This window comes from Coffea arabica, chromosome 5e (genome assembly GCF_036785885.1).
Source record: "Coffea arabica cultivar ET-39 chromosome 5e, Coffea Arabica ET-39 HiFi, whole genome shotgun sequence".
NCBI classification, from domain to species: Eukaryota; Viridiplantae; Streptophyta; class Magnoliopsida; order Gentianales; family Rubiaceae; genus Coffea; species Coffea arabica.
The window spans coordinates 21720955-21743470 of NC_092318.1; the positions used below are offsets into that span (position 1 = coordinate 21720955).

At 33.4% G+C, this 22516-nt stretch overlaps 2 protein-coding genes across 14 annotated transcripts; one reads left to right on the forward strand and one right to left on the reverse strand.

The window, feature by feature from the left end:
* Positions 1-202: 202 nt before the first annotated feature.
* Positions 203-18604, reverse strand: LOC140006489 (uncharacterized). 10 transcript variants are annotated; one of them, XM_072048453.1, is made up of 6 exons: positions 18300-18545; positions 17955-18173; positions 17033-17167; positions 16793-16921; positions 15184-15271; positions 203-560 (listed from the first exon to the last, which is right to left on the reverse strand). In XM_072048453.1, exons 4-6 carry the CDS (start codon positions 16820-16822, stop codon positions 376-378), a joined length of 303 nt encoding a protein of 100 aa, XP_071904554.1. In that variant the 5' UTR covers positions 16823-16921; positions 17033-17167; positions 17955-18173; positions 18300-18545; the 3' UTR covers positions 203-375. The 10 variants fall into 10 exon arrangements, 3 of the variants coding, with proteins under 3 accessions (XP_071904554.1, XP_071904553.1, XP_071904555.1); XM_072048452.1 differs by having other exon boundaries at positions 17955-18546; XR_011814140.1 differs by lacking the exon at positions 203-560 and adding an exon at positions 11940-14454 and having other exon boundaries at positions 17955-18530.
* Positions 1942-12558, forward strand: LOC113743186 (nudix hydrolase 10). Of its 4 annotated transcripts, XM_027271140.2 has the most exons (10): positions 1942-2168; positions 6215-6235; positions 7970-8184; positions 9398-9463; positions 10478-10615; positions 10722-10799; positions 10885-10935; positions 11037-11071; positions 11236-11344; positions 12251-12558. In XM_027271140.2, exons 3-10 carry the CDS (start codon positions 7996-7998, stop codon positions 12455-12457), a joined length of 873 nt encoding a protein of 290 aa, XP_027126941.1. In that variant the 5' UTR covers positions 1942-2168; positions 6215-6235; positions 7970-7995; the 3' UTR covers positions 12458-12558. The 4 variants fall into 4 exon arrangements, with proteins under 4 accessions (XP_027126941.1, XP_027126940.1, XP_071904552.1 ...); XM_027271139.2 differs by lacking the exon at positions 6215-6235; XM_072048451.1 differs by lacking the exon at positions 1942-2168 and having other exon boundaries at positions 5440-6235.
* Positions 18605-22516: the final 3912 nt, after the last annotated feature.

The following is a 22516-nucleotide window of genomic DNA, read 5'->3' on the forward strand; positions in this document are numbered from 1 at the left end:
GAGCAAACTAAAAAAAAAATAGCAAAAGAAATGTTTCTTGGATCTATCGGACAATGAAAACTAATAAGTAACTCTTCAACCTCCACTTTCATGTTACAAGTTATATCAACATACAAACTACAAATTCACAATTTTTTCCCCTTATTCAGGCGAACTGGGTATCCCATAAAGCAAAATAAAAAGAACTAAGCAAACGTATTAATGGGTCTTCAATTAATCTGCTATAAAACTTAGAAAACCAGTAAAATCAAACAAAGGGGGAAACCGAAAATAAAGACGACGCATTTAAGCAGAATTTAGTGCGGCACCAAAGATTTGTCTCCCTGTTCAAGATCGAAAAAAAAAAAAAAAAAGCAAATAGCACCGCCACACATCTCATATGCGGTGACCCAGATGAAGAAAACCCTCTGGATTCATCTCATTCTTGCTATCATATTTTTCTTTACACAGTATTCCAAAAAATCTGCCGCCTAGTATGATGCGGGGAAGTCTCTTTTCATGTTTAATCTTCGCGCTTAAACTTTCCAAGCAATTACCTCTAAGCCTCCTTTGAAGTAGTCCTGCATAGATTCAAGGGATAATTTCAGAAACTTCCCCTGAGGTTTCTGACAATTTCACTCATCTCCCTTCAGATTTGAATAATTACACTAACCTCCCTTCATGTAGTAAACTGACTATAATATCCTTCATTTAAAAATAATTCCCACAACAACAAAAAAACCTACAACTACAACTAGTCTTTCATTTTAAAGTAACGGCTACCACACAAAATAAACTCTTATTCTTTCTTTCCGACTCTCTTTCCTACCTTCTTTCTCCTACATCTCATAATCCATTATTTTTTCACAATTGCCATCTACAAAATTATCTAATACATCTCGAATCCTCATTATTATGGAAATAGATCCTCTCTCCCTTTTTTTGTAAGTATTATTGAATTGAAATTGCCAAATGACAAGTTATCGAATTAGATTTGTTGTCAAACTAAATGAAGATGAAAAGGATGACGGTGATACAGAGTACATATGAGAAAACAAAAGTGATAGCTAAAAAGGGAATATAAATTGAGGAAGGTTACGTTATTATACCAATTTGATAAAAAATAATTTTGGAATATAAAAACTACAATTAGATTTGCCTAAAGACATGGAATGTGGTTTCTAGTGTTGCTTTTGGCTGCTCTACGTTGGTATTCTTGGTGGGTGAGATTATTTTAGCATCAACAATATTGCAACCATTTAGATTGAGTTTGGAAAGTGAAATTGGTCAATTCAAACACTGAATTTAAGTAGAAAAAAGGGGCTAAAGATTAGGTTGAATACAAACTTTAATTGTCATAGTTGATTTGCATAGGAAGCTTTGGGGCGGCAACAGTGAGCTGTCAAAATTGTGAGAATATGGAGATTAAATTGAAGTGATTTATTGAGTTCATTAGGATGAAGGTTATGTCGTTTACAATAGTTGCAATGTAGAAGAAGTTTATTAGTGAGTTTTTCACCCTTCTCAATAATGAAGGGGTGTTTTAGGATATTTGAGGACAAATTTAGCATACTAAGTCTATATTGTTACTGAAATACTAATCATAGGGGAGTTAAGTATAATTTTTTAAACCAGAGGGGAGCTTCCTGGAATAGTCAGAAACCTCAGGGGAGGTTTCTAAAATTATCCCTAATGTTAAAAGGACAAGGAAGTGGACGGTCAACAAACCCAGAGCAGATCCTGCAAAATTTTCCAAAGCCCGTCCAATACTTTAGGTTGACGAAACAAAGAGCCGGCGGAAGAAAGAAATAATGAAAAACTTACAAAGACTTGACTTAGCCCGTCAACTTGAAAGCCACTCTTTTAGTCGTTTTTCAATAATTGTATGGTATAAAAATTTGCTTCTTTTTTTTTTAATTTCTGAAACGAGTATAAAATGTACTTGGCAATCAAAAAAAGCCTCAAGTGGCTGCTCGGGCCTTGATAATGTAAAAAAGGTTTTACCAAAAAAAAAAATGTAAGAAAGGAATTCGGTCTTTAATGTACATTATTTATGCCCTTCACTTTTATTATCCATCTTCTACACAGAATTTCTGTTTGGGGAAAAACTACTCTGAATTTGGTTGCCTCTGCTGCTCTGCATGACAGATAAAGTTCGTAAGCTGTAATCAGTTTCTTTGCAGTCAAAGGTATGTAAGGCATTGTATTGCCTATTGCCTTCTGGATACAATTCTTTTCTTCGATTTCTTTTCCGCTTCTAGACAATTGTGTTCCAATTTGGTTTCCCTTACTTTTCCTTTTCATAAATCTGCAGTCCTCCTATTTTACAAATGTTAATTCTATTTATTTAATGTTAATGGACTTTAATTTTAGCTTACAATAATCACTGGATTCGCCCAAGTAAACATGTACAGTAGTTTGAATCATGGCCTGACAATTGGGGAGGTTGTTAGGGTGTGAGAGGGTTGGGACTTGGGAGGGATTGAAGGAAAAAGAAAGAAAACTTACGATAGATAGCCATTGGGATTATAAGTACAGTTTGATACTTTAAGTCATGCTTTGGAAATGAAGTGCAGTATGCTTTACAATGAAAATAACAAAAGGTACTTGACCATAATTATTAAACAAGGGCTGGCCGAACCGATTGGGCTGATGACCGAGCATTAGGCCGAACTAGGTCTCTAGTTTGATTAGACAAGGAATTGATTCGATCAAATTCATTTGACCTGCTGGTTCAATTGTTATAATTGATCTTTTTATTTTATTTTATTTTTACAATTGTAGATCTTTATTTTTGAAATAAAGCATACATATGCTTTTGACTTGGTACATTGGATTTTCATTTAAATATGCATGAGAATTTACCACTTGTTTAGTTTTTATTTGATAACTAATTATTATTTTTAATAAAATTGTTTACTTTTCTGTTATACAATTAATCCTTTTAATTTTCAACTTCTCAATATTTGAGTAGTTAGAAAAATTATTTTTAAATAAAAATAGAACAATGAAAAAAATAATGTTATATATTTTTTAAAACAAGTGACACAATTTTATTTTATATTTGACTCTATTATTTATTTATGTAAAAGTATAATAAAATGAAATTAAATCTTCTATTAATATCTATATTTTCATTATATTATATAGACTGAAATTAAATCTTCTACGTACAATAATTAGTATTTAAAAACACTTTATTAGATACTTTATGTATATTAAAATTACTATTTTATATTTATAAATATTAAATTAATACCCACCGGTCAAATCCATGATCTATTTGGTCGAACCAATGACCCATTGATTTGGTTCCTCAGCCGAGTATCTTGTCAGACCGGGTTTAATAAGTATTCTAAACTTTATTACTTTAGCTTTTCAAAATCAACAAATGCTAGATTAGTTGATAAGTATGGACCTCCTGAATAATCTATAGGTACTCTATAAGCAATATATAGTTTCAAGATTGTGTCCTAATCCCGTAATAATAATCAAAATTGAAATCACTCAAACTTTTTCTACAAAGAAAACTTTGAACTCTTCAAGATTTCAAATTTCCATCTCTTGCACTAACTTTTCCATCGCTATCTTACTACAGATGTGTGATTCCATGAGCATCTATATTACAATCAAGTTGCATAAGGACTTTGATCAATTAGTCAGATCAGGTTACAAAACTATGGTACTAAAATAATTGTATTATATTCAAATTACATGCAAAGAGCTTTAGATGAAATACCTACTAGTTAAATTAATTGATGATTTTATAGTGTAAAATTGTAAATTTTCAGTCCTGCCCAACTTTGAAAGGGTAGGTTATTCCTTTCATTCCTTAATATGATAACTTTTGTTAGATAATTTAATATCACTCCATGCATAGCACTAAACAATGCTTAGAACATACATAAATAAATAATTCGCAAAACATAGAAAAAAGAAAGAAAGAAGAAGAGTAATTGAGATAAAGAGAAAACCTATTATGCAAATAATATCTGATATTAGGGATGAGAGCAAAATATTTGTAATCAGAAGTTTCATGAGTGAGGGGACGCGAAGCAAAATATGAACCTAAAAAATACCTATAAATGAACTTATACGTTATGTGAATCTCACTTTTAAAAGAAATTTATACCCTTTTACTTTTTTAATTTCACCGGCTCTTAAATATGAAATTAGTGGCAAATAAAGTCGAAGAGAACAATATGTTACTACCAATGTTTTGAATTTTGGATCAGGTAATGGTTCGGCAAAGTTCAGGAATCAATGAGTCCAATCGGTTAGTCCAAGAGTCGAACCGATGATGTCATAATGATGATATAAATATATTTTAATGACGCGTGAAACAAAACAAATAGAATACTTATGTACTTATAGTGATTTCAATTTTTCCCTAGATGTCCTATGATTAAGGGATCAAATTTATAGTAACTAAGTTATAATGATTGACTCGTATGTTCGGTCAGCTTAACGTTTGTATAGCTAAAATGCATATTAATTAGTTTCTAAATCTATAAGATGATGAATCTAGAATGAAAATTAATGACCTTTGTAAACATACAAAAACTAAGGTTGAAAATAAAAATAACAAAGAAAGAACTTTAGGTGTGTAATTATGATTGTCTAAAATAGTAAGAGGTCAAAGTATAATATAAGAAAAGTTTTAAATTTAAAAGGGAATTCCTTATTAGCTCTTCTTCTCCGCCGTGAAAGCTTTGCATTTTCTTATGTCCCCATCATAAAGTTTCCACACTCCAGCTCGTTTGTTTGTCTTCTAGTCTTTCTTTAAAAGAAAAAAAAAATTGTCTTCCAATCTAGGTGTCCATCATAGATTTCTTATCAAACAAATTAATGTCATGAAAGCTCCTTATTCTCTGCTTTCCCTTCTATTTCTTTGCTTCGCTGATGTTTCCTTGTTTCAATTGATGTTTTAGATCTTTAGATCTATCAATTTTCCTTCCTTCTCCTAGTTTTCTTTTAGGTGTAGATGAAGAAACTTCCCCATCATTGATTTGTAAGAGTGGCAATGGGGTGGGGTTGGGGCGTGTGAAGGATCCCCCACCCCCACTCTGTTGTCAAATATCTCTCCCATCCCCAGACCCCTGCTCCGCCTCCTCCTCGGAAGAAATCAATTTATCATATTTAATAATCTGCTCATCTACGAGATAATTTTATCACTCTTTCTATTTCAAAATATTCAATAAAGACCTGCTCAATTACTCAACTTTAAACCATTCAACGAGTTACAAATACTAATAACTAAATAAGATTAGCAACCTGTCAATACCATGAAAATGACATTAAAACATACGACTGAGATGTAATAGGACCAAGTTATAATTGTATGTTTACAATCATGTTACTAATTATATTATTAAATATAAAGAATTGGATCGGAGTATAACTAAATTATTATATTGTGTGTATATATGTATTATATATACATCTATAAACATATATATATATAAATTATTATGTTCGTTTGAAGTTGTTATCCGATATTTGATGAGCTAAAGGTAAAGAACCAGTAGTGAGATCTTGAAGATTGGTGCAAATTCTCCATCTTAAGGTGAATAATTTTACTAGTCGTTCAATGGTAAATGGATTATATGCCATCTCTTACCCAAAAATGTGGGTTTAGACATAGAATTTGAGTGAAATAGTAGTTTAAATAAGAACTATGCAGTTGTGAATAGCTTTGATACTACCTGTAACGGTCCCACTTTCTTCTAGGGTGTACCCTAAAAGTTGGCAGATCGTCTGTCTGGCTCTTGCCAAGACTCATTAATTTTCACATTGATTTTAGAGATAACATTTGATGAACTCTCATTAATCTTACGCATCAGAATTTTTCTGAAATATATATAAAAGGTGACAGTTTCTATCAGGCAACATGCAGAAACGTTTACCAAATTTTTCCAGCTTTGATGATCCCTTTCTTGGCTCTAACTCATTCGAAAACATTGCTAACTGGAAATGGAAGGAAAACTTAGTAAATTGCCTCCTGTTCCTTGCGGTTTTAAGTCGAAACAATTCTGGTTTCTCTCCCTCGATGTGGAGCTAGAGTTTTTCTTGATTCTTGGCTGACATTTGCGGGTGGAGAAGGGAAGAAAGCTTTCTATTGTTTATCTCTCGGTGTTAACAAGCAGAGGAATAGGTAGTTGGTTCCTTTTCTTCCTTGTTTTCTCTCGGGTCTTATTGATTAAGAATGACAAGATTGTTTCTTTTCGGTGGCCAGTGGCAGACAAGAACAAATAAGGTTAGTTTCTCTCGATTCCACATAGAAAGCAATAGGAGGTACTAGTAGATTGTTTACTTTTCTATTATAATAATAATAATAAGTACTAGTAGTTTCCGTCCCCAGCCCCCTGCTTCACCTCCGCCTAGGAAGAAATCAATTTATCATATTTAACAATCTGCTCATCTACAAAATAATTTTATTACTAATTCTATTTCAAAATATTGAATAAAGACCTGCTCAATTACTCAACTTTAGACCATTCAACGAGTTACAAATACTAATAACTAAAGAAGATTAGCAACATGTCAATACCATGAAAATGACATTAAAACATACGACTGAGATGTAATAGGACCAAGTTATAATTGTATGTTTACAATTATGTTACTAATTATATTATTAAATATAAAGAATTGAATTATAACTAAATTATTATATTGTGTGTATATATGTATTATATATATATCTATAAATATATAAATATATAGATTCTTTTTTTGCATATGGGGGACGGAGCAGGTGTATGTTGCTCCGTCCCCTCCTCATTTTAAGGCAAGGGGAAATTTTCTCCCCCCGCCTCGCCTCATTTCTACTCCCGCGGGCACCCGCCTCCGTTGCCACCCTTATTGATTTGTTTGCAATTTGAGAAAGCGAAAGATTTTTTTTTTACTTGGACAAAAAGTGCAAAAGCTTAAGAAGTTAAGATTCGAGTTTCCAAATCCTATTTTCCAGTTCAACCTTGAATGAACCCGAATTTTTATCGGCTTTGATAGGGTCTCTGGTAATCGATTTTTTATAGCAACTCGAATTAGACACTTGTCTGATTCTCGATTCAATCGGTCGGATCGAACGATCTGGACTGAGTTTAAAAACACATGTTACCATGTATAAAGTTTGAGTAAGCTTATAGTCTTACAATTTCTGTCATCTTTTAAAATCTCTCTTTTGCCCTTACAAGCAAGGGCAAAATGGACCAACCATATAAAGTTTTCCACTTTTTCTAACTTTTATTAGAGTTTTTAGTTTTTTCAAAAGAGGAATTTCAAATTATGTTAGTTAACCACAAATAACAGATAACTTCTAAACAACTACCCATCTGTACATTTTTATCTTCATAAACTTATTTATCAAATTACTTTCCAAAGTGTAATACCAATTTCCGTAAAATTAATTTTATAAATAACTAGATATTTTTTTTATTGAATTACAATTTTATTTGGAGAGTATCCAAGAAGTAATTCTCTTGGAATAAGTGCAATGTTAATATCCAATTTGATTAGCACCAAACTCATATTCAACTACTGGAACTCTCTAAAATGATTTTAGAAAAAATGGGAAGTTAAAGTTTAGAAAAATGGGAAGTTAAAGTTTTTGCATCTAACCGGTCATTTTCTTTCAAAATCCTATTTTGCAGGACACAAAATGTAGGAAAGTGAAAGAAAGTACAAGAAAATTTTCAGGAAAACCAAACATATATTAGAAAAATTAACTTTCCTTCATTTTCCACAATTTGTCTAGCAAACAAACAGCAATATCCACTCCTGGGTATATCTAAAGTTCAAGGAGGTTGTTCTTCTCAGGGTGGTATATTTAAAATTTACAAATAAGGTTCTGGTTAAATCTGGAGATTGATTTATACCGAAACAACTATTAATGGTTTACAGATGTCTTTTAGCTCACAAAGTTACAATATTTGATCTTAATATTTCACTATCACTTATATGATTACCTCCTCTGATGATATATTTACAGCTACTACTCCAACCTTCATCAAATTCATGTCGGTTATGCAATACTCTACAATGGTTAAAAGACAAAAGACTTATGAGAATGAAGTTCATCATGTGGAATTACTTGAAGGAATCGAAGATACCTGCGGAGGAATTGTAGTGGACATGATTAAGCCAATGGAACCTGGCAACTTTATCATTGCGCTTAGAGCTTCAATATCACAATGGAAGGAACAGGTAATCAATTTCTTTGATGAACAACAATCTCTTATTTCCTTCTGAAATGTTCTTTAGTTGGCACGATTTCTAAATGTCCTTTTCAATGGAGTAACCACCCTTCAATCTAAACAGTTCTGAGAGTTTGTTTACCGTTCCTGCCAACTTTTCAGGCTGAAAATGGACTAATAGCCTTTATTTTCCCCGTATCAAAAATTTTATTGTTGGACTTACTCCCATGGGATATTTTGGAGGTTGGAAGTCATATTATTCGGAGAAATATTAGGTACACTGCATGTGCCACGTAGAAATACACTAATACCAATCAAAAGGCACAAAATATTATTGAGGGCTTTTACTTATCTGAGGTCTATCGAACAAGGATTAACAAATGATCCACTACCATTAATTGACAATGAGTGATAAACACTAGTGCATCACGTGGTGCACATAGTTCACCTAACATATTCTCCACATTTTTCCACACTATTATAGTGATTAGTTTTTAACTTTTTATCCAAACTATTTTCTGATGGACAACTAGTAATTGTTGATGGTGAATGATTAATACTAGTGCGCCCCGTGTACATGGTCCACCCAACACATTCTTTACATTTTTCTGAACTGCTGTAGTGATTATTATTTAACTTTTACCCATACTAGTTTCCAATGGACAACTAGCAATTGTGAGCGCAGATTATACTTCAGTTCATTTGGCTGCACTACATCAGTATATTGTTTTATATATGAGTTTATAATCCCTTCAAAAATGGATTTACTGTCAAAGATATCCGTTCTAAGACAAGTTTCAGCCAGCATTTTTTGTAATTTACTTATGCTGACATTTTGATCAAAGCTTTATTCTTATGCATCTTCACAATCTGCAAGAGGACAATGGTTTCCACTGGCTATTTGCTCATAGCTTCCTTATTTTTAGTCAAGTAAACTTTGACTAACTTAACTCTTTTCTATCTCTGGATTGTCCTTCAAACGTAGTAGGGTTGTCATTTTATATGTATTGGGAGAAAGAGGAAAAAACAATGGCATTTATTTTAGTTAATGTCCCTTTCACATTCTTTGTGTTGTTTCTGAACCCTAGATGCTGTTCCCTGTCAAAAGTGTCACCCTAATGCCTTCTGTTGTTTCACATTTTTTGATTCATTTCCTAAATATATGTTGCTCAACTTGTTGAGTGTCTTTCTATTCAAAGTGAAGTATGGCTTAATTTCAACAGGGAAGGAAGGCTATTTGGATCAAACTGCCTATCATGCTTGTCAATCTTGTTGAACCTGCCGTTAAGGTGACAATATATCCTTACCTACCAGAAACTTTCTTTAGTTTGCGAATTGTGAGGAAGCATGATTGTTTTTGCGGACATGAAAAAAATGAACCGTAGTCTGGAAGACTGGAACATATATTGGAGTTGTTTACCATGACCAGGATAATGAGAACACTTGAGACTGATAAAAACAGCGATTCCAATGGAGATGAAACTGTTCTATAATCTGCATCTTAGCATTTATTTGTAGAAGGAAATTCAATCCAAAAACAATCATGTCCCATAAGTTAATTACAATCTGTAATGTTATTATATTCTGCCAGAAGTTATCTTAAGATAACATGACAGAAACGCCAATGGATTTTGAACCTAAAAGCCCAAGTAGAGTGAAGGTGAGTAAGAATAAAGTTTCATTAAGTGAAGACTATTAAATAATAGAAGTAAGGTAATGTAGCTCTCATCAAGTGAAGTAATATAATAAAAGGTAATCTAGCAGGTTCGAAATAAATCTGTGATTTCTTGTGCTTTATCGCAAAGCAAGGAATTTGTAATCAGTTCTCTTGATACTAAAAATGAATAATACACAAGATGCTTCTTCCTAGAAAATTACACTTTAGCCTTCTCTTTCCTTTCCCCCTTTCTATTCTTCCCCAGATCTTCCTGCAGGTTCCGTACCATTCCTGTTCTGATATATTATCTCCCATTTAAGTGCTTTTCTTTCTTTCAGTCTGTTATTTCCCCTCTTCTTTACATTAGGGACGGATCATCTGTGCCTGTAGGTTGACTAGATCCTAACATCTCAAAAGATAGGAAAGAAGAAATGTTATTCAGTTGAACATGTTTATGCCTTTTTTCCATGAAGTGGTTGGACTAAAGCCTCTCCAAGAAATTAGGTTATTGTTTTCCAGCCTTGATTATCCATTGGGGAAGGAATATATCAAACCTAAATTAACCACATTATTCTTCTTTTGTTCACTGTTGATTTTGCTTTTAGAAGAATGTTTGCATTATATTCTGCTACTTCATATGATGCAGGAGGGATTTCAGTACCATCATGCTGAGCCAGGATATTTGATGCTTGTAAATTGGCTTCCAGTCAGTGCTCCTAGGCTGCCTGTAAATGCCTCTCACCGAGTTGGAATTGGTGCTTTGGTAGTGAATCATGATCAAGAGGTTTTGTTTTTTCCTCATTAATCTTACATTTCACTGGTGTTTCTTTATATTTTTATCTTGTTGGTATGAGTTAAGTGTATAATTCACCTTTTGTCTATTAAAATAGGTCCTAGTTGTCCAAGAAAAGAAGGGAAAATTAAAAAATAATGGAGTTTGGAAGCTGCCAACTGGTGTAGTAAATGAGGTGCAGTATGTTTCTATATCTTTGATTGACTCTAGAACAGTTGGTTTAAGCACAAGTATAGATACTTTTCTCTGTGCGTTGACAGGGTGAGGATATTTCGGCAGCTGCTATTAGAGAAGTAAAAGAGGAGACAGGAGTAAGTCGTCAATTGTGGCTTGTGAGGTTCATGTAACAAAATAAGTACCGTGTTTAACATTTGCCAACAGATCTCAGAAACAATTTTGATTTCTGTTTCAGATTGAAACAAGATTCTTGGAAGTCCTTGCCTTCAGGTAAGTCTGATTTGCTTGCCAATATTTTGGATGGAATATGGTAAACCAAGCATTCTGTTCCAAGGAGTTGCATAATTCAGAAAGGCCGCAAAGAGTTCGTTTCTTTTTCCTTCTTTTGTTACTTCTTGGAGATTCTGAAAGCTACAATTTATGTATAACTACAGGCAAAGCCACAAAGCATTCTTTGAAAAGTCAGATTTGTTTTTTGTTTGCAAAATGCAACCACTCTCTTTTGATGTGCAGAAGCAAGATTCTGAGATTGAGGCAGCAAAGGTGAATTCTATAGTTGACTATGAATCTTATGTTGCTTTCTTTTTTATAGACTGCACCACAAATCCCTAAACAGCTGAGCGTGAAAATCATCTTTTAATGATCATTGGTCTATATTATTTCTTCACTAAGTGGAAAAGTTTGAGTCCTTCCTGTTATAATTCACTTGTGGACCTGATGTAGCACTAGTTTGCAGTCAAAGAAAGGTATTATAAATGGTTATGCTGAAAATCCTAAGCATTGAGCTAGAAACATTAATTTTCTCTCTTCCCACAAAACATTGTCATCATGTGTTTGGGTTGTCGAGATACTTCACAATACTTTTATCAACAAAGGCCCTTACCGCGATCTATGAGACATTAGACACTTCATTGCCACTGGTATGACAAGTTATTCTGAATAGATAGCAGAAACAAACACTCTTAAGAAATTTTGCCCAAATGGATAGCTTGAAGCCAAAGGTTTAATCAAGTTTTGTCACTTGTTTTTGTGAATTATTGAAAGAGCTAAAGGAGGTTGATCTCTTGAAGGGAAGTACTAGATTTTAGGCCATCAGAATGAAGCTTGAAAAAATGTAGAGTCATAGCAGGCATCAAGATTCATAAAATAAAAAGCTTGCATTGCTTGGAATAGCTGTTGTTGTTAGAATCTCAGAAGTTTATCGAAGCTCTGAGCCGAAACAAGAGAAGTTAAGTCTTAGCTCAGAATTTCCTATCTTAGAACCAAGTGTTACATGTTATAATTCATATCTAGATCCCAAAATTACCAATTACTAATTACTACCTCATTAATCTGAAACTTATTAGTGAAAAGACGTTTTACATTTGCTCATTCGATGTTCAGCACATTGCATCGAACCACGTGGATCCTTTACATAATCCTGACTTTGCTTATCAATGTTTGCTGCAGTGGATGCCATTGGAAGAGTATGCAGCTCAACCTTTCGTGCAAAACAACGAGAGTTTCAATCTCGTCTCCAAAATATGCTTGGCAAAGGAAAATGATCGGTACACTGGCTTTTCTCCTCTACCAACAATTACGGCATTTTCTGCTAAGGAGATTTATTTGTACTTCAACCATCAATACTTAAGTAAAATTATTGTGCCGACAAGGTGATAATCAGACAAGCATAAACTCTCTAGCCCCTATCTGATTTTATGATTGACTTCTGGAGGAGGCATATCCATGATTATTTGTTTTAAGCAGTGTTTTCTGCCTTTTGCCTGTCACTAGTTAAAGTGGGATGTCACGCGCTGCCCAAGTCTCGTTAATTTGGAATATTTAGTTTCAATGAGGAGTTGCACACTGGTGCATGGGAAGCTCCACGTAGTGCAAGTTTTGAAAGACCACACTTAAACATCCTTCCTCGTATGCATTTGTCTAGGAGGATATTGCTGGCTAGAAGTGGCAAAATGGATTCATATCCACCAATCCATCCATATAAACCAATCTTAAATGGATTTGGATGATCCATATAAATTCAATGGTTTTAAATGGATAACCATTTAAATCCAATTATGTTGGTGGATTTAAATGGATTATCCATCTTATCCATATACATCCATTTAACTTAAAAAATAGAAAACACATTTATAAAAATGTGAGATAAAATCTTGTGTGACCATCTATTCTTTTCTTCATAACTTCCTCATATGTCAAATTAATTTTGTGGGACCACCTATTCTTTCCTTCATAACTTCCTCACATGCCAAGTTGCCAATAACATTAATTGCATTTTATTTGCTTCTAGTTTCTAGACTTCTTCCATCCTTTTCAAAATTATATTTTAGTCTCTACTCTTGTTTTTTTTAATTAAACTCTCATGTAGTAATGATTGCAAACATTTATATTCTTAAGTAAAGAAAAAGCGAGAATGCATCATGCAGTGTCAAAATAATTTTTATTTTTTTAATTCTTTTATTTATAAAAAGAATTTTTCTAACGAGTGTCCCCGCAACATTGGTTAAGATATGTAAATGACAATTTTATTTATTTTTTCCAAATCCTAGTACTTGCAATCCCTCTCCCCTTATCACCTAACCCAACTATCCAAAAAAAAAGACACCTAATTTATTAAGTAATATAAGGTAGCTTGTGTATCAATGGTATAATAAGGAATTTCATACATTTTTAGGTACTACGTGCACATATGATGAAAATATTTTACTTGTCAAATAATATAAGATTTCTTGTTAGAACTGCACTTTTATTCAAGACATCACTCTTGAACAGGAGTGCAAAAAATTGGAAACGTAAACTTCTTTTCACTGTAAAGCCGTATTCAATTCATTCAAAAGTTATAAAAATGTAGCCAAGTTCTTAATTGTTCATTACTTTACAAAATGATACTTAAAGTAATGACGAAAGATTAAATTGACCACAGCAGTTAAATTTTCTTGGAACTAAACTAATTTTATGAAGTACTGAAATAGAGTAGTAGTACAAGCATTTGTTATTACCAAAAGATTTTAGGTGATTTAAGAATAGAACTTTGGGGATATGTATTTTTTGGAAAAAAACATTTGGATCTTAAATTTAGGATTTGGGAGAGTAAATGGATAAATGGATGGATCATGGTTTACACTATCCATTTAAATGACATCCATTTAGATCCATTTATTAAATGGTTTTAATTGGATTGGATCAATTTGATCCACTATCCATTTAACTAAAACCATTTATCAACCATATATCCATTTTGCCACTTCTATTGCTGGCCATAAAATGAATAATTGCATTGCATCCACCATTGAGGTAATCTCTGAGACAATTAAAACCAATTGCGGAAGCAATGGATACACATTGCACGGTAGCAATCAGACGAAACTTTTTTATGCATGGCCACATTCGTCTCGACTCTTCCATATCATTATGGTTCGCCATCTCAGCCGAGTCCGCGATGGCTCGGCCGAAACATAACCGGAACAATGGGACCAGTACGATACCGATTCATGAATTGCAGATTTAGCTATATTCGAGATGACTCATAATAACTTGGCCGATATCGGATGAGTTGTAACGGTTTTGGTGTGTATCGTTGAGAAATCAGCAAGTCGGACTGAGTTGTATCGGAAATGGAACCAAAAAAGTTTTTGGCTGTAGAGGGACAAAAGCTGCAGCTAACAGGGAGATGAAGTAATGAGAGAAGAGTAGTTCTATTGTGAGAGTTAATGTGGCTGTGTGTGAGAGAGAGTAAAAAAAGAATAAAAAGGGAAGAGACCACCAGCCTTTGTGGTGGTTGGTGGTGGTTATGGAGGAAACAAATAGAAGCAACAGCAATGGTAGTAGTATGAGGAGTGACGTTAAGGAAGAAGAAAAGAAAAGGAAAAAAGTTATAAGTTGCTCCTTAATCTTTTTAAAATTATGAATCTGCCCCAAAAGTTCCTTAAACTATATTACAACATAGGTATATTTTTTATGATCACTTTTGCCTACTATCAATTTCATCCTTACTAACTAGATTCATCTTAAGCTCTACATTTGGTGTTTTATTTAATACTAGTTTGTTAATGAAAATTGGGGCACAAAGTAATTTTGCTACTATAATTATTACTTTTAATGCTACAAGGCCATGGCTACAGTAGCATCACTTTATCTCAATATTAGTTTGTATATATATGATAATATGATATTCAACAAATCTAATTAGATAATTGTGCTTGCTATGTTATTTTCTATTTTTAGTAATTTTGTCAGAATTTTTTAAAACTTTTATGTGCTATCATATGCATATCACCTAATATATAACCGATATGCCGTGACGAATGCGGAATAACCGCGATCACGCCGCAATCGCGACCCGCGATGGCAAACCATGATATCAAGATTGATAAATCAATTACCTTTTTGAAGCTGGTTGTTGTCAATGTTATCAAAGGCATGATTCTCTTCTATTGCATCATCCACTTCTACCAGGTGTTGATGAAGTTGCTGCAATGACAGTAATATAGTGGCTGAGATGAAAAAACTACAGTTAAGGAAAAGAACATCAGACCATAAAGTCGTAGTTGTTTTCTACTATTCTTGGTCTCCCATTTGTGTAACTTGATAATTCCTTGATCTAGTCTGCCTGTGATACTCCATCACCAAATCGGCAAGGTATTGGCTGTGTTACTACAATACATTATCATCTCGAACTCACAAGGCCAAGTAACGCATCTTTCACCCTTTATTTTCCTTCTCTATAGTTTTTAAAAAATGAGGAGCCTTCAAAATAAAGTCAGTATCACAATAAACACAACAAAAAATCCAATATGAGATTGCAACAAAACCTCACAATAGTATCAATCTATACACCTAAGCACCGTCAATTGCATGGTTGGTCATCAGTGTAGATCACTGGTTTTATTACCAAACTGTTCTCAGTTTCCTATTTGTTTCTAACATATTACTGCCCACTATCTTGGCAATTTTTAGCAAAATAAAAATGATTTATATGTAAGTATATGGAAAAGATTCAGATAACTTGGAAGCACAAAGAGAGTCTGGAGTGGTTGTAAACTAACTTCATTTGAAGGCAGGCTCCACCTTTTGCCGTAGGAATTTCAGCAGCCATTGAATTTCAAAACTCAAAGGTTCACATGTTAAGCTAATTGTTTCAATTTTTTGCACCAAGATCCATCTTCAACATTCAACTTTATTAAATCACACACGAACATGGCAGGTACTTTTATCTGAATTTCTAAAGCAAACGCAGAAAACCAAAGCAGCTCTAGTCACATACAACCTCTACTCTAAGCAAAAACCTGAGATTGAAAAATGAACAAAACTGGGGAAAAAATCTGAAGAAATCACATTTTGCACAGTGAAACGTAAATCGATAAGAATGCACACCCTTAGCAATATTAGCATGAAAATAACCTTCAAAACTTCGAAACTGTAAGTTGTTTAAACATGTCTCGAGAACCCCAATTTCCTACCCACCATAAAATTTCCAAGAAAAAAAAATCTCAATTTCCTCAAGCATGAAGTAGCGTTTAATTCTAAGACCGCGCATGGCAAGCAGGACAAGAACTTACGACGCATGAACTCTAACAACCATTCTATTGTTACTTCCAAAATCAGGACTGTAATATGTATATCTGCATTCCATACCCCCAAGGTTGCAAAAAATTTACTCTCACATGCAAAACAAATACCACCATCAATCAAAAGGAATGGTTAACAAGACAAATTGTTCTGTGAGGCAGAACAAAGCAATAGAGTACATATTCCAACAAGAACCCAAAATGCTCATTAAAAATCAATTTGGTTCTTAACTGAAAATGGTCATTACTCCCACATGCAAAACAAATATCATCAATCAAAAGGAATGATTAACAAGACGAATTGGTCTGTGAGGCAGAACAAAGCAATAGAGTACATATTCCACCAAGAACTGAAAATGGTCATTAAAAAATCAATTTGATTCTTAGCAGGGTAACAAAAGTTTAATTAATATGTAAAGTTTACCTGAGCAGCTTTTGGTGCATTTCTAGGCATTCACAGGTAGTATGGAACTGAGATGAAAATGAAGCTTGTAGACCTCATGCATTAGTAGTTTTTTGCCTCATTTCCTTTGCACTTCAGTTATCCAGTTATCTGATACACATTAGACAAGACCAACATCGAAAACACTGGATTAATACAAATTAAAACAAAAAAAAAGTCATAATAAAATTTCGCGAAGTAGAGTAATTAGTTGAAATTTACAAGTCCAATTGAAACAGCAAGCGGCGAGTCGCTCTTCTGGACATGGACTCTACGGTGGCCACGCCTCATGTAGAGCGTGTGGGTCTTATTTCTTCTCTTACCAAAGCTCGCTTTTCGCTTATCCCTTGCTGGTTACTGTTAAATTCATGAGTAAAAAATTATGTTTTACGTTAATTTAAGAGAGAAGAATAAGTAGTTAATATGTAAGGGTTCGAGACTTAATAATTTAAGTTTTTGAATCAAAGTTGGATTTCTGACTTACATATTGAGCTATTTGATGAATTCTCTCGAGACGTTTCTCTCTAACAAGTGGTATCAGATTTTTAGGTTGTGACTCTAAGCTATTTAAAGAGTTTGGTTGGTGTTGAACCAGTTGTGCTATGGGTTTGGCAGGGGATTCGGTTGGTGTTAGACCAAGAAACTAAGGGTTGGCAGGAGTTCAGAATCCAGTTTGGATGTTAAACAAGCTACTCATGGGCAAGTGAATTCTTTTCGAAGAAAAGCTTGTATACTAGGATTTAACGTGAGGTTTAATGTGAGGGGTTATTCATGAAGGTAGAAATCTGTTAGATTCATGAGTAAAGAATTATATATCACATTAATCCGAGAGATGCAAGGGGAGATCTGTTAAATTCATGAGTAAAGGATTATACCGTATATTAATTCGAGAGATAGAGAACACTTCATATGTAAGTAAGGATCTAAAATCTAATAGTTTAATCTTTTGGATCAAAGTTGGGTTGGTGACTTACATATGACCTGAAACCTAATAACTTAACTTATTGGATCAAAATTGAGTTCTTGATTTACATATTAAATTCTTTGATAGGCTCTCTGAAGGCGTCTGTCCCTAATAATTATGATATGCAGGATCCCAGGAGGATACTCTGGTTTTCTAAGAAGAAATATAGATAGCACATACCTGAGGTTGGAGGATTTCTAAAGTGGTTGAGATTGAGAAGATGAGAATCAAAAAGAGGTTGAGGAGGAGGCAGCGGTGTTAGTAGATTCATTCAGTAGAGAGAGAGAAATGTGAGTTGCAGCGGCAGAGAACCTCCATAAGCCCCTCTGGCGGTCGATCGGTGCGGTGGAAAGGGGTGAGGTGAGAGCAGAGAGGAGTAAAAGGACGCAAAATTCAACCCTGTTAATAAGTAAAAATACACAGGAACGGTATAATAGGCATGTAAGGGTACTACGGGTATCCATGTGCAACACTTTTGAGCATAGCACACAATTTCTTCGACACAATAAATAAATGTGAAATTACAGGGAATAGATAACTACTGAAGGTGTCCACAGGGACCAGATTTACTCTTCATAACTCCAACTCCAACGCCCCTTTTTCCTTTTGTTGGGAATTGGGATATGCAGCAATCAAAGAAGGATCTCTTGCTGAAGATGATTAATTCGGATTTACTTTTATTTGTTTCAGTAAAAAGTCTAGAATATGTCTAAAAACTACAGATGTAGAAACATCTGGAGACCATATACAGTGGCTAATGCATATCATTACTTTGTTTGGCTGTCCCGTTTTACCGATCCATGCAAATAAGTCAAATTGCTTATGTCATTTCCGTGCCACATTGCAACATTGCAAGCTATGTGTCATGATTTCTGTTTATGTGGCGTTTGAGGCTAAATTTTGGGCCAAAATGATGAAATGTGCATATATATCAACTTCCCAAGTTAAAATCAGGATATCTCTTTCTAAGTCCTAAACAACAAATTTATGCTGCTGCAATCAACATTTCAGTGTGAGAACCAGGATGTCTTCGGCAAAGCTCATGTTCCTGCTAGCATTGTCGGTGTTCGTGCAAATATTATGCGCTGAAAAAACACAAGATACTTACAGTGATGGCTTAGCTCCACCAAATGCATGTGCAAATTGTACCCTCTGTCAGTATCCCTGCAATGCTCAACCTCCTCCTCCATCAGGGTACGAATCGTATGGTGCTCCACCACCTCCTCTTCCTCCTGCTCAGGTCAATTGCCCACCGTCAGCTCCTGTGCAGTGCTGCCAATATTCGCCTCCAGCGCCTTACTCTTATTATCCATATAACAATTATACTGGTTCATCATGCTTGCCGATCAAGCCCTCTACTTCAACATGGTTTTTAGCTATTTTCTTCTTCTCAATAATAATGCTGGATTTTGAAGTTTGAAGGTTCGTCGTGGCTAGGAAAGTCTAAAGGTCAATATTTTCTTCCACTGTAAAGAAAGAAGGAAAAAAGAATGTTGATGTTCCGTAGAATAATATCTAGATTTTGAACTGCATTTGGCTGGTTTGAAGTAAGATCATTTCCTCATTCCTTTGAAATTGTTCTCCACCTCTTGCCTTTATTGGCTAATCTGTATCAGAATTTGCAACTTGTAATGATATTGTTGATTACTTGCCTTGTGGATAGATTCTTCTGTTTTTATACACGCATCTAAGTCATCTCGAAGAATGAACATAAAAGGAAGTCCACAAGAGTGCTTTCAATCAATTTAAGTAAGCTGAATCTGCATACTAGCTCCATAAAAAAGATTTTTACTTTCTTGTTTGATTTCATTCCTTGATTTCACAGATCTTAAATGCAAATCCATAGATCTGCACTATAATTGTTCTAGCCCGTATGACCTCAATTTGTGAAGTAGCAGAGGCAGCCAAGAAAAGAATGAATGGCTTGATTGAGAACAATATTTTGAAAGTTTTAAAAAAGATATGGTGTCATGTAGAGCTTATGGATTGCTGTAAGGGATAATTTTAGAAACCTCAGGTTTCTAACAATATCATCCGTCACATTTAAAGTTTCAAAAATTTTACTTAAACTCTCTTATTTTTAAAATTTTGTAACATTTTTAACCCAATTCATTATGTACTATTAAAATATTCATTTTAAAAAAGAGAACAGTTTCTTTCCAAAATTGCCCTTTGATTTCCTAACCATTACAAAATAAAAGGTATATTAATCAAAAGTTAAAAACAAAGATAAAAGTATGAAAAAAAAAGTATGAAGATGTAAATACAAAAAAAATATTTATTTAAAATGCTTTTAAACTAGAAAAAGAGTTTTTTTGTCTTTTTTATGCATATCGATGGCTTGTAAATTACAAAAAGGAAAGTGTTTAAAATTAAATTTATAAATTATTTGAGATGGGTTAAAAAATTAATTTGAACTGCTCGTAAGATGCAGAAAAAAGTTATCACATATATAGTATTATGGATGAATTTTATGTGTTTTGTAAATTATTCATAAGTTGTAAAATTTTAACATTCTTTGTTCAAATTATAAAATAAATTTTCTTAAAGGATCTCCAAATTCAATAAAAATTTATAATTTTCCATTAAAGAAGCAAATTGATAAATTTTCAAATGCAAAGAGATTTCAAATTAGTCTGTCATAACAATTAAGGGAACACAAAAAAAGGACAACTTTGGAATGAAATTATCGATGGATTCTATACACTCCAAATATGAATTTTTTAGTATTACATTTTGAATTGGGTTGATAATGTTATAAAAGTTTAAAAATAAAGGAGGCAAATGATATTTTTGAAACTTCAAAAGTGCTAGGTGATATTGCTAGAAACTTGAAGGGAGGTTTCTAAAATTATCCCCCTTGTTGTAAATCTGTCTATTTAGCTTTTAGCCAGTAAATTTGGTACTTTGAAAAGCTGTATTACCTATAATCTTCCTCTCCATCCGTCAATATATATATATATAAACTTCCTCTCCATATTTAGTCACCATTCAAGAAAAATACTTGTGAAGCAAATTATTAAAGTCATCCATTTCTTTTCTTTCACCACAAACTTATTTTTTTTTTATTTTCCTGACCAACAGGCAATAATCACCGTTGGTTGTAATTTCTACACAGATCCCCCATATGCTTTGAAGTAAAGTGATAATGAAGTGGAAATCCATCCAAAACTGTTTTCATCAAGTGACCTGCATGCCCAAATGGAATGATATGTAAGTAATCGCATTAGCCTTTATGTAATTGTATGGTTGACTTTTGAGATTCATAGTGTAGATGGAACTTTTTGGAGGATTACAACTATTGAAATGTTTGCGTTTAAACTAGGACTGTCAACGGGCCGAGTTCGGGCCGGAATTCATTATTCTGGACCCGGACCCGAATTACTATGCCGGATCCGGATCCGACCCGTTTACCCGACGGGTCTTTTATTCTATGTTCCGGATCCGGATCCGACGGGTCCCGGATCCGGATCCGGGTCTACCCGAACAAATTTACCAAAATTTATAATTTCTAATAAAAATGAGAAAAAAAAATTGTAAACTAATTTCTAACTAATGCAAAGAAAAAACCAAATAAGAAAAGAAATCAAATTAACTTTATTAAAATACATCACCCTAATCAAATTATATTGATAAATATATATTTTTTAAATTATTAATTCATTTATATCCGGATCCGGGTCTAATACGGGTCGGAATACTATATTCCGTATCCGACCCGTTTTTTTGTTTGACAAAACGGATCCGGATCCGGATCCGGGAAACGGAATTAAATCCCTACCCATACCCGCAATAATTTCACGGATCCGGTCCGGATCCGGGTCTAGATCCGACCCGTTGACAGGCCTAGTTTAAACGCATATAAAAATGAAATTCGAGTGATTTCGAATTTGTCGATTCACGCACTCTAAATTTTTTCCTTTTTATAAATCGTAACATTGAGATAATAAAGTTCCTTTCCAACAAGCGCGACAATGAAAACACAAAAACACTTTAATTATTAGTATATTAATATTTGATTAATAATTATGCAAACAACTCAAAGCAATAACAAGCCGCCAACATCATCTCAATCATCCAAAATTTTCTTCAATATTTTGAGACCCTCTGGATACACCATTCTTGGTTTGAGTTTTGTTTAACCTATTGGGTATTTCATTTAATCAAGTGCCCAGAACAAACTAAAAATGGATGCCTGTGATATATATATATATATATATATAAGTTTTTTGCTAAAATAACACTCTTTCTAAAAAATATTCTCAATATGATTCACTCTCAAACTTTATTCCCATAATGATGTTATTATTACCACCTTATTATCCTGATTGCCACATAGGATAATAAGAAAGGAAAGTTTTGATCTAGTTTATAGTTTCCAACATGAGCTAAAATTTTTAATTTTTTTTAATCATAGAGACACAATAAGATTACATAACTTTGATAATTTTTCTTATAATTATTTAAAATAAATTCTATCATTATTGACTTTACTATGATTAGTCTCTACATTTTTCTTGAAATGAATCAAACCTATTGCATATATTTTTTCAAAAATTAAATTTGAAAAATTCAAAAATTGCAACAAAAATTTTAAGCAATAACAAGAAAAAGTTACAAAAACTTCAAGGTTATCATATTTGTTTATATTATCCTTCTTACTCTTTGAAAAAAACTTTTACAAGATGTAATAAAACTGAAATTTTCAAGTTTTCAACTGCAAACTAAAAATGGCTAGATTA